This window comes from Podarcis tiliguerta (assembly GCF_965153285.1).
Source record: "Podarcis tiliguerta genome assembly, chromosome: 12".
Lineage (NCBI taxonomy): Eukaryota > Metazoa > Chordata > Lepidosauria > Squamata > Lacertidae > Podarcis > Podarcis tiliguerta.
The window spans coordinates 37,371,878-37,384,994 of NC_139545.1; the positions used below are offsets into that span (position 1 = coordinate 37,371,878).

The window sequence follows — 13,117 nt, forward strand, 5'->3', positions numbered from 1 at the left end:
GCCCTTATCCATGCAAGTAAAACACCCAATCTAATGATGTTTTAACTTTTACAGTAACATGTGCACAGTGTAAAAGTCTGCCCAGACACACACACCCTTTTAGATCCAGTACAGTTCTGTAAAACTAGACGATGTGCGACACTTACGCATTGCAGTAGGGTTTCTTCTCATACCCTTTGTAGTTGTTCATGTTTAGAGCCATTTTGCAGACCTCGCAATGGAAACATCCTTTGTGCCAGTACTGAAAAAGAATTAATAGTGTTACATATGGTATCACTGCCAATATTTGCCATTTACACAATGAAAGAGGGATTTCCAATTTTTAAAAATTCTACTAATTTTACAGAGTTTTGCTTCATTGTGCAAATCAAAACCCTTTTCAATTTACACGTGCCACATTTTCTACACATATTTTAGCATTTTTCCGGTGGCAGTGACTGCAGCTCAGCACAGCCTCCGGGAAACCAGAGGGGGCAGGGGGACAGGGGTCTTCACCCGAGTGACCTCTGGAGGCACTAACAGCCTCAGCTAGTTGTGGAGTCTACTGGGAGGTCCTGCCAGAAACTGAACTTCAAATCGGCCAATCACATCCGGGTGTGGTTTGCAAGCTAGACCTGGGGGAGCTAGTCTCCACTCAGGTCCTCCTCACTGTGAGTGAGCAGCATAGTTAGCAATGGATGTTCCGCCCACCCTGTGTCTTTTGGCCCTGCCCAGAGATAAGTGGACAATGCTCTAGCATGACCTTGCTGTGGAATTAATTGGTATTCGGGACCAGGGAGAAATTTGTCTGCAGACAAATTGTGCCTGTCTTGAGGTTTTGCCTACCTCATAGCAACAGTCACAACTTTGGGCAGAAAAGGTATTCGGTTGGACCCTTAGTCAAAACTGGAACAAAATGTTTAAGGTACCCTGGCAAAGGGGTCCATGGGGAAAGTTTTATCCGAAGGCCCAGACAGGGGCTAATAGGCCATAAAACTTTCCAAGTGGCAGCCTGGCGGGTCTGCCCCATTTGATCTGCATTGTGGGGCAATTCTTTAACCCAGGATCTACCCTAAAGGATCAATTAGCCAGCAATTGAGCTAGACTGATTCAGGATGTACAGCGGATGCTCGGGTTGCAAACGTGATCCATGTGGGAGGCACATTCACAACCCACAGCTCCGCATCTGCACACGTGCAGGTTGCAATTCGGCGTTTCTGCACATGCGCAAAGTGTGATTTAGTGCTTCTGCGCACGTGCGAGCACCAAAACCTGGAAGTAACCCCTTCTGGGTTCGGCACGGTGCGCAACCCAAAAACGTGCAACCTGAAGTGTCTGTATGGTATGTGTCTGTAAGGTATGACTGTATACTCAATGCCTAAGACAAAGCCTGTGATCAATAAAATTGTGGCCATTTTAATCCCAGTTAACATTGGCTCACTGCACCTGGGCTTAGGTCCAGACTAACAAAGCAATGTTAACCATGTTTACTCAGAAGTAAGTCTCCTAGGTGCATACAGTTGGTATTGCCACCTAAGCTAGTTGAACTTGGGTCTCACTGAACAGTGGCGTAGCGTGGGGGGTGCAGGGGGGCCGGCCGCACCGGGCGCAACATCTGGGGGTTAGGGTTAGGGGGCGCAAATCCACGGGTTAGGGGGCGCAAATTACTTGCCTTGCCCCGGGTGCTGACAACCCACGCTACGCCACTGTCACTGAAACCAATGAGGCAACTTGGTCATGTCTTAACTACATTTCCCACCAACTTCAATGGAAACTGAATTCAACTGACTTAGCCTGACTGGATCCAATCCAAGGCCTCTTTCAGCAAATAAGCACTCACACCCTATGAAGCAAGTGACAGAAGTGCCATTTGTTTGACTTTTAAAGTGAATGATACAGTCTGGGCATTTTTGCTATTACATATGTCAAGCCCAACGTAATGGTGACTCCCTGAAGATTTAGGATGTCATCATGTCATCATTTAACTAGGTGGGCAGCAGTTTATTTAAGTGATGAGTCACATCATCTCCTTAGCCTGTCACACATCCCTGATGACCGCAGCTTTACCTTTCTAAGTTTTATACATACATATACACACACACCCCAAAAAATTGGTTCTGGGTTGTTTTGAGTAGCAGAAGGAAATAAGGTTTCTTTAAGAAAATCTTTCAGCAAATACCCATCCCAAAACACTGCATAAACAAATACCACCCATTAAGCCTGTTTGTACTTTTACAGAAACTACCTCCACCCTGAAGTCTAAGAGGCGCCCATCCCCTTTTGGGGAGGTGAAGGTGCAGAGAAACAGAGGCATCTGACACAGCCTCAATATTTTGCGGTTTTTCTTCAGACAAACGTGCTTTTGTGATCACCACCGCCACGGGGCGGGGGACAGGAGACCTCATTTCGGAGAAAAGGGCATGCCCGGGATGCTGATGATGAGCCTCACCCCCTCCTGTGACTTGCCTGTCAGTCACACCGCCCGAGCTGGCTGCAGTTGCGTAAGAAGCTGCCGTCGTCAGAAGCATCTCCTTCTGCACTGCAGCCCTGGAGGCGATGAAACCGCTCCGAGTCCGGAGCAAAGGGACGACTCACCTTTAGGGCTAAAGAGAGGAGGGCGAGGGGGGCGGGCAGCTTGGCCCTCATTTCCCGGGGGGGGGGAATACCCGGGGAGGGATGGAGGGGGCTTTCCTCCACCTACTGTGCTGCCTGCTGAGCATATCCAACCTAGAGAAGCTTTCTGGACGGATTGAAAGAGGACCTGACTAAACCCCTCACAAAACTGACGGCCGGGGTGGGGGGGGGGCTGTATCCAGTTTAATCTTGCTCCGCCCCCACCGCGGCGGGCGCGCTTCGCGATGCGTCAGTGGCTGGTTGACACGTTAATTACCGTCTGCCCACCCCGCCACCGCCGCGCTGATTAGAGGAGGAAGGGGACGAGGCGGGGGAGGAGCAGCAGCGGCGCAGATTCCGATGCACAAGCAGCCGCCCAGGCGCGCGCTCGGCCACCTGCGAAGCTTCCCGTTCCAGCCTCTCATCCCACCGCAGCCCAGCTCCTCAAAGCGGGCGGCGGAGCCCAGCCCAGCGCCAGGCCACTGCGCGCCTGTGCGTCCCCCACGACCACCGACACCTCACGGCTCCCCGTTAACCCTTCGTGGCGCTCCCTCGCCGCCGCCGCCCCACCACCACCACCTTGCTCCTCCGCTTCGCCCCCTTCCCTCACGCGCCCCTTCCGTGCTCTTCTCTGGGGAACCGCAAGGGCAACGTTCAGCCCGCGCTTAAACTGGAAAGGCAAGGGTGGGGGTGGAATTAGCAGGCTCTGGCTTTTTATCACCATCATCATTATAATTATTATTACGTTTTGTTACGCTTCCCTTTTCACCCCTCACAAGTGCAAGTGGCGGACACTTTTTCCCGTCCTGGGTGGGGGAGTCAAGTTCAAGGGGCGAGAGGAAAACGAAGGCACCCCGAGGAACCCCGAAGCCCTCTCTCCTCACACACAAAATAAAAAGCGACGCATTTTCCGGTTTTTTGAGAGCAGCAGGCACTTCTTCAAGCAGGTGAAGCAAAATGACGCTGGGCAGGGAAGCGAGGGAGTTCAGAAGCAGCTCGTGAGAGGAGCTCCCTTCTCCCCTCATACACACACACGCGGGTCGCCCCTCGTCCTGCTTCCCCTCAGCCCTCCTCCTCCTGTTCTCCCCACGCACCCCGCCCTCACGCGCACCTTATCCAGGCAGTTGACTTTCTCGGTCGGATAGACGACTTTGCCACAGCGGGCGCACTGAGGGTTCATGGTCGAGCTGTCCGCGAAGCGTCCCGGCGGAAGCGGCGGCCGCCCCGAGCTGCTGGGGCATTCCCTGCCCGCCGCCGCGGCGCTGAGCAGCGAGCGAGGCGGATGAATCGCCGGGCACTGCGGACTCTCTGGCGAGGAAGGTCAGCGGCGGAAGCGCGGCTCCAGCTGGCGGCGGCGGCTGCGACAGAGGCTCGGCAGCATGTGCAAGCGAGTGGGAGGGGGAAAACAACCGCTGCTGCCTGGAGCCTCCTCCGCCTGCGCCCGCCTCCGCCTCGTGCCTGCGCGTTCCGCTCCTCCAGCAGAGAGCGAGAGAGGGAGAGACCCGCCGCGCTGGAGGAAGGGGGCGGGCTGCTTGACGCGGGCTGCTCCCTTCGCCGCCAGGCCTCTCTCGCTAAGGAAGAGGAGGACCCCTGGAGCAGGTGGGGGGACGTGGCCTGGCCTCTCTGCTGCGATGGATTAGCCATCAGGGCTCGAGAAGAATGGAAACGTAAGCATGGATAAGTTGTTGCCTTCGAAACTTATCGTGAGGTGGGGGGAATTAGGGGAGAAGAAAGGATTCCTTCCCTGGTATCTCCTAAGCTCCAAGGATCCAGCCTCTCAACAAGATGTATTTGCAAACCTCCCCCTACCAATTCTGGTTTGATTGATTGATTGATTTCTATACCGCTTAATATATTAAAAATGTTTCTAAGCCGTGTACAAAAAAACCAGAGCGACCACAGGCAACTTAAACAAAATATTACATAAATACATACAGTATTGCATATAACAGTATTATACAAAGCTACTTCTGTAGTGTGGCATGCCATCCCAATAGCCCAGTGATGTGAGATTTCAGAGGTTCCAGGCACTTATCCAGGGTTCGTGTCTTTTTGGAATGAGGCACAGGGGAGACTGTGGCGTTTTTATTATAGGTGGTTTATTTATACATATATACAACCTGAGCCTATGATGAAGGGGTTCGCAGCATTAGCACCCCAAAAGGGTATTGTTTCTCCCATAGGTACAGCCTTGGATTTAAACAGAAAACAAACATTGCTCTGACACTCTTCAGCTTGCTGCTTTAACTCTTAAGTCACATCACCGCCACTCTGAACTCTAAATTCAGGATTTCTCCTCCTAACTCTCTCCCCGCCCATCTGTCTTCTCACTCAGAGCCCCCTTTCCTTGGTTTTCTTAATGGCCCATCACCCAGGCAATCACTTCAACACAAGAAGCTAGGCTGGCTTATATTCTAACACTTGTTGGATTCAGGGGCTAGAAGGATCTCGCATACAGCCTGCTTCCTCCCTCCAAAACTCATAACAATATATAAATCAAATCATTTTCCTTTTGACACACCCTCCCTCTCAGCCTTCTGGTTCTTGTCCAGGGTCCAAACAAACTATCAGGGGTGCAGTTTGGTTATTTTGGGGGAAGCTTTGGCCCTCCGGGTGCTGGTGGACCTCAGCTCCCATCACCTGGTTCTTGGCCATGATGGCTGGGGCTGATGGGAGTTTGAGTCCAACAATATTTGGAGGGCTACAGATTCCTCCACTCCTTTTAGATCCTTGGCCCACCTCATTAGGTGATGGTACTTTTTGATTCTGCTGAGTTGTGCCTGGACCTCTGCCCTGATTTCCTGCCCTAACAGCACTACTGTTGGACATGTTTTAGCATCCCCTGAGCAGACCTTTCACAGTCCTGTACAATTATAGTGTTGGTTTTTAGAAACCATTGATGATCACTTGTGAATCATCACTTGACAACTGATGGGTGATCAAGGACTTAACAAGCTGACACAGTGTTCCTTTGGCTGCAATACTATATAGACTTTCCTGGGAGTAAGGCCCACTGAACTTCATGGTATTTGCCTGCAAGGAAACATGCATAGGGTTCCACTGTTAGCCTTTGGAAAACTCTCTGGAATTCTTTTTTAAACTTTTTTCATTGAATAAAAATAATTGCACTTCTCCCTTCTGAGCAAAGCTTCTTCAAGTTGGTTTACATTATAAAATCTTCCAAAATGTAATAGCAGTACAAAATATAAACGCAGAATCATTTCTATAAGTGCTCTAGTACTAAAATCTTAATGTCCCAAAGCCTTCAGCTTGGTGGGAGAACTAGAGAGACAGCAGTTGTGGTTTGAATTGGAGCAGAGAGAAAGAGATGGAACTGTGAGCTTAGCAAGACTGGAAAAAGCCACGGGGCTTCAGGATAAGGTCTGTCCCCATTACTGCTTTTGGAATTTGATGGATGATTAGTGGGCATGCTGCATGCTTAGGCGTCAACCTGCTTCCAATATTTGTTCAGTTTTATGTGTCTTGGGCATAAAACCATAACAAAAATGCTATGCTATCAAAAAAGTATAATTGCCCTTCCCCTGCCCCCAAGCATCAGTGTAATACCCAGATCAATAAAGTCAAAAGATTCCAAAGTATTCCTCGGGGTATACCTTTATATCCAAAAGCCTTAAAGACATGACACAATGACTTTCAGCACTCTGATTTACAGAAAACTAAATGCAAACCAAAATAGACGTGACAGCAAAGGAGGCAGTGCTGGCCCACCCATGAGGCAGGGTGAGGCAACCACCTCGGGCACCAGAATCTACAGGGGCAGCAGATCCAGCCTCCAATGAATGCATGCTCCTTGGAAGCCAGATCTGCCACCTCTTCAGCAGCCCACCCCAGTGCCGCCTCTACAGCAGCCACTTGGCAAATAGGAGGTTCTGCTGGTCTCCTCCCACCCCTAGGGAGGAAACAGTGGGCTCTGAGGTCTCCTGGGCTCTGCACCCACCTGGCTGCTTTCCCTCCTGTGACAGCCTCTGATTCCTACTTCAACAATCAGGTAAGGTTGAGCTGATTCCCCTTCTTGTTCCTGATGGACGTTGTCACTCCTCACTTGTTCCCAGTGTAGATCTTCACTCACTCCTTCTTCCCTGGCTATGGGGCCGGTGCCATTTCGTGGTTCGCCTCAGGTACCAAAAGTCTTGGTTGTCATATGCAAACGAAAGCTTGACATGTTGCTGATTAGATCACTGCTCAAATCCTTGAAGTGATGAGTAGAAACTTGTTCACATTTTCAGATACCAGGAGGCATACCTTCCCATTACATATACAGTGCCAATGCTTAAAGGAGAATTTTGTGCCCCTGAGTTTTACAAGGGCAACACTGAGACCAAAGAAGAGGAGGAGGAAGCTGACAGCCAAGGCCACATCCTGAACTGGTTGTAAATAAGGAAACAGGAAAGTGGAGACTGGCTGAGGGCAGACTGAGGTTGGTTGGGCAGTGCCTCATTCACCCAAATAGACCAGTCCCCATTGGTCTATCCGCAGTCCCAAGGTGAACAAGTGTAAGAGTTCCAGGCAGAGAAGTGCTAGCACTATATTCAAGCTCCCTTGGGTGCTGCTTTGTGCAAAATGTCCCTTTCTCCACCATTCTGCTCAGCAGAATTCCCCCCTTCAAGCTTTAAGGTTGTGTAAACTGAGGCCAGGGATTATCATCTGCCCAATTACAGCATTTCTAAGCTATGGTCTGGTGATGGTGCGCTGTGCCTTGACTGCTGAGTTGCACTGTATCCTATGCTCTATCCTTGCAGCATGGGCAGAGCAGCTGTCAACGTGGAGGTGGCCATTTCCACATTTATTTCTCCTCCTATTGAAGTCAATGGAAATGAAATTTCTTGCACTGGGTTCAGGACTAGTGTAAAGTTCCACTGTGGCATGGATGTGCTCTGGAGGAGCATAGGATGCAATGTAAATGCCAGCCTCCCCCATCCCACCGTGTTTCAGGTATTCCATGAGCATATCTCACATTCCACCAGGGTAGTGGGGTTTCCATCATATCCTTTGATCTCTCAACCAGTTTAACTCAAGCATAGGAGTGCCCTGTTAGAGAACAGTTTCCTCGTATGAGAACAGCAGCTATAATTACTAGTCTTCACTGTGTGTGTGAGGCTGCATGGTGAATACCACAAGTCTAAATGCTACATTAGCGTAAAATCCTATTAGTCTGGCAGAAAGCATAAGGCAGTCCTGTTTAAATCATTTCCCAATTTTCCAACTCACTGAAGCAATGGAGTTATGTGTAGTTTGAAGATTAAATTGCCTGCTACGTTTCCATTTGTGCTAATACAGAAACAAAGTACCATTGCTTGTGTGGTATTTGCAAACTTCCTAATGCGATTCTTCATCTTTTCTTCAAGAGTTACCAATCGCTTGGGTTTAAAAAATAAAATAAAATATAGTGTTTCTAGTTGTGGTACAACTAAATTACAACAATTCAGTGTGCCAGTCCTGAACAGATTTACATGGAATTCCAGGGCAATTCAATTCACATGACCATTCCTTTGTTATATTTTTTCCCCAATTTACAGATACTTTTTTAATCAGTAGTTTTTGCATGTGCATGTGGAAAAAGCACAGTTTTGTGTAAAGCCAAAATGTATTTTGAGGAGAAAATGCTCAAGCAAATTCTTCTATTTCAGATTTGTCTATGAAAGTTTCCATTTGAATTTCCCAGTCCTGCAACACACCACACTGATTTTCTGCAGACCGTTGTATTCCACAAACAGAGGGCAGATATACCACAAAGGCAAACGATTTGCAGTTACTCATGTATATACAAGCTGAGCTGAACACTGAAGGCAAAATTAATACCTTCCAGTTACATTTCATCTTCTGTATGGAAAGCAACAACAGTTTTCCACCTGTGGGGGAAGACAATTTCCCTTTCAAATTGTTCAGCATACAGTTCATGGGTGTTATACTCTCATTGAATACTGCATAATATATGATGAGATTAACATTTTATATTTTTCCAAGATCTTGATAAAAGAAAACGAAGATAAAATAGCCACCCCCAAGAAAGGCATGTAGAACAAAGCCACACTGATTTGCTTGGTTCTGCATCACAGAGCTTGAATCAACCCGTAGTAATTATCTTGCTTTAAATAAAATTAATCCTTGTTATATGCTTACATTTGGAGAGATAAATATTTGCTGTGTTGAGATGGGCAGCTTGCTCATGCCTGCTGCAGTGCAATGTCCTCATTCTCTAATAAGCATTTTCCCCTCCCGAAGGAATCTGTATCTCCTTGGAGTTGTTTAAAACTATAATTTTATATTTATCCCACTCTATTGTATATCATGTGCATTTAGCTGGAAACTATTGTTCTACCTGATAAATTCAAGAGACAGTTTGCTGGTGGACCTGGTTGGTGTAGACTGGAGTGCCCAATGTGGCACCATCCAGATGTTGGGCTCCAACTCGTATCAACTCTAGTCAGCCTAGCCGACAACATCTGGAGGGCTCTAAATTAGCTACTCCTGTTACAGGCAATGGCAAGACTAAGACTGTGACCAGGTGTTATTTCTAAAACCTAGCACTAATAAGCTTATGTCTCAAAACAGGAATGCCTAACCTGTGGCCCTCCAGTTGTTGGAGTAGAATTCACATCAGCACCAGCCAGCATGGCCAATGGCCAAGGAGATGGGAGTTGTAGTCCAACAACATCTGGAGGGACACGGGTGGAGGGCATTGTATTGGACCAAGTTCTCCATTTCGCATATGTGCTAACTGCAGGGTACATGGTAAAAAGTACATTCTTGATAGGAAAGAGTTCTTCTATAGACCTATGTAACTAGTTGGCGAAACAAAGAAGCCATGCTTGTCCCTTTGTTCTCAGAAGATACATCAAGGTGACCTTGCATCTCAAGGTTGAGAGAAAGTGTGAGAAAGGAGGTGGAAGTGAAAGAGGGTGACGCTTAACACATATTAATTTGACTTCAAAGTACAGGTCAGCGCAGAGGGCAAAGAGACAGAGCCAGTTTAGGTCTCCCACTCTGTCTGTCTTAACCCCATTCAAGCCCCTTTAAGCAAGCTGAGTTACAGGTCATCTTCCAATGGTCAGGAGGTCAGGGGCATGCGATCTACTTCAAGGCAGTAAACGTTCATGCAAGAGGAAGGTAACATAGTCCAATGCAGGTGTAAAAGGCACTCAGTTTCTGAAAGTCCACCGTGCCTTTTAGTGAGTCCTTCAGAAGCCTGTAGAGCAGCCATTTTAGGTGACAAATTACTCAAAATAAGAAGCAAGCTAGAGTTATCAGTTATATAAGGCAAGGAGGACCCCGTTAGCACACACCACCTGCGGTTCTCCTTTCTGCCATTATCAAGGTGCTGCTGTGAAGCAACAAAATCAGGCCAGACATTTCCTCCTGCTGCAAGTTGTCCTGATGGTACGGAGTTTGGAATCTGCTGCCGAATTCCTAGAGTTCAGCCCTCCAATGCCTTACAGAACTTTCTTCATGCAGCTCATCTCCTTGTCACAGAGTTTCATGGCTATCTTGCCCAGCAACTTCAGAGAACAAAAGTACTATACCTGCACTCTTTTATGCAAGAGTAATGTTTTGAATATCAAGGCTTATCCAATAGTCAATAATTCAATATTTTCTGCTGGAGATTGTGCAGAAGAGTCAGCATTGCAGTCAAGTACATTAAGAATCATGTTGAACTAAACAATTGACTTACGGTATTTTTTATCCCTTCAGTGACATATACACTGCAGCAATAGATACCATCACATGGGCAGGAAAAGTAGAACAATCTAGGGAGATACTTTAAAGGGGAAATGATATTAGACTTTGCTCAGCAAACTCAACAGAAGAGAGGAATAGAATTTTTTGAAGATAATGCATATAGTAGGGAGAAAGATATAAAGGAGGAAAAGGACAGATGCCTGGGGAAGTTTTTTCCCCCTCCCTTTTCATCTGTATTCATTCTAGCTGACCCATACTGAGCAAAATAGTTCTAAATGGAGGCCAGGAAGTACATTCAGTCTCCTTGAAATATGCAAATCACTATGCTGTAGTACATTTTGTGCATGTATATCTAATTGATTTTAATGGGACCCAGATATCTTTGACTGTCAACAGAACTGCAGCCTAAATGGTTCTACAAATGCTTCTATAGAAAGTCATTCTTTGTAATATTTTGGTTGGGAGAAGCACTTGCATATACCTATTGACCTCAGGGGCCATCACTACCTCTGATTCAGCTATTCCTTGCTTACTCAAAATCATCCTGTTCTCCTTCTCTCATTTTGCAGAATTTCTTGTAAAAGTCACCCAGGGCATTCTCTGCTGGCTTAAAAAGAAGAAGAGCCTTGTTTGAGCCTGTTACAATTCAGCCAAGGAAACTTCAGATTTTGAGATAGAAGGAGATAGACACAGACACAAATTAAGCAAAGAAATCAGGTTTTGAGGGGCTCGATGTGGCCCTCCTTCCACCACAGAACCTTCTTTGTCCTCACAGTCATGGCGGACAGCCTCTCGCTTAGCAGGGGGAGATCGTGGGAAGTGGATAAGTAAGGAGCAGCAGCAGCTTCTACTCTGCATCCTTGCTGCCATCCCAATTTACTCCCTTAAAAATCTATGGCAGCAACTACTTGCAGAAATAAGGCAGGGGGGCATCCATAGATTGAGTTTTGAAGTGAAAGATTTGCCTGGACTACAGTGTTTATAGAGGGAGCACCTACTGGATACTATGTGTAATGGCTATTTATTTATGGAATATGGCTGTGATACAATAGGTAGATGAGGGCTCACCATTGTTTTGGGACCTGTGGGCACATTTGGAAGCCTGGTCATTGTTCACACTCAGTATCCCAGGAGGACAAGGTCCCAGGCACTGATGTTCTGGGCTGAAAGAAGCAACATCTCAAGGAAAGAATCCTTTACCATTCAAGCTCAGCTCAGGCCAACATGCCATGGAGAAGGACTGTTCAAGCATCACAAAGACAACCTTAAAGTTTGTGCCACTGAGTTCCTGAAGCTTAGGTAAAATGAAAACCAGGCTTGATCCAACTGAGGCAAGGTATGCTACTCTAATAAACACTGGAAGTCTTCTGCATCCAAAATGCCAGGGGAAAGTATTTTGAAAGGAAAACGTATCAGCTCCTGTCTTTGGAATCACCTGCAATGTAATCAAACAAGCTATTTTTGTAGCTGGACTGTTGGAATCAGGGACTCACTCCATAAACTGGGACAGACCCATGACTTGAGCCAGGGTGCATACAATGTGCATGAAGTGCCCAGAGGGTTGGCTAAGGGTGAATGTGGTCCTTGAGTCCCAAGGGCCTAACCACCCCTGGTTTGTGCCATGATAAATTTGTTAGCTGCCATCACACAGCCCCCATTGAAGAATCTGGAGTGCTGCATCACAATTGGGCCGAAGGTGGAAAGGGTACTTAGTAGTTGCAATGTGTGGGAGAAGGAAGATGCAGGAGGTTTATCCATCCATCCGGTTTCTATACCTCCTTTTATCCAATGTTCCCAGGGCAGTGTACAACATTAAAAACATAATTTACATATATATTTTGTCTTAATTAACATAAAAATAAAAGACAATAAAATACAAATAAAAGACAATAAAACAATCACAGAAAAAAGTCATAATAACAGGTCCGTCCCCCCCATGTTTAAAAGGCCATAGTTGTTTAGTGGCTGAGGGCCTGGTTAAAGAGAAATGTTTTCACCTGGCATCTAAAGACATGTAATGATGGCTCCAGGTGAGCCTCTCTGGGGAGAGCATTCCACAAATGGAGAGCCACCACAGAAAAGGCCCATTCTCATGTTGTCACCCTCTGAACCTTTTGGGGACACAGAGAAGTGCCTTGGGGGGAAAGAACAGGGTCTGGGTTGGTTCGTATGGGGAAATGCAGTCCTTAAGGTAATGAGGTCCTGAGTCATGTGAGTTTAGTATGGAGGTGGTTTGTGTACAGGGAGTTGCACAAAAGGAGGGAAGAGGCATGGACATGGGGGTGATGGTAAAAAAAGGGGTGCATGATAGAAGAGAGAAATAGCTTCAATTACTGTGGTTGGGAAGATGAAAGATCATCTTAGTAATTGCATGGGGTGGAAAGGGGAAGCTGCAGGGGGTTAGTGTGAGGAAAATGGCAGGGGTTGGCAAGCAAAGCACACAGGTGTGCAGTCCATAGTATTACAATAAATGGTACATAAAGGTAAAGGGACTCCTGACCATTAGGTCCAGTCGTGACCAACTCTGGGGTTGCGGCGCTCATCTCGCTTTATTTGCCAAGGGAGCCGGCGTACAACTTCCGGGTCATGTGGCCAGCATGACTAAGCCGCTTCTGGCGAACCAGAGCAGCACACGGAAACGCTGTTTACCTTCCCTCCAAAGCGGTACCTATTTATCTACTTGCACTTTGACGTGCTTTTGAACTGCTAGGTTGGCAGGAGAATAAATATATACTCCAGGAGAAAAAAACATTTCCATGCTCTCAGGACCCAACCCAACTGTGCAAACCAGATGTTACCACTCAACTAGTTATATGGGAACAGAGAT

The 13,117-nt window shown here is 47.1% G+C and overlaps 1 protein-coding gene across 4 annotated transcripts in view; it reads right to left on the reverse strand.

Annotated features, from left to right (window-relative positions):
* NEBL (nebulette) overlaps positions 1-13,117 on the reverse strand; it is a 173,478-nt gene that overhangs the window by 128,182 nt on the left and 32,179 nt on the right. For 2 of the 4 annotated variants that reach the window (XM_083406178.1, XM_083406176.1), the window contains exon 2: positions 147-241. In XM_083406178.1, coding sequence (XP_083262304.1) covers positions 147-241 — 95 coding nt within the window. Of the gene's footprint in view, positions 1-146; positions 242-3,703; positions 4,156-13,117 lie in introns of those variants that run through there. The other 2 variants (XM_083406177.1, XM_083406175.1) reach the window with 2 other exon arrangements.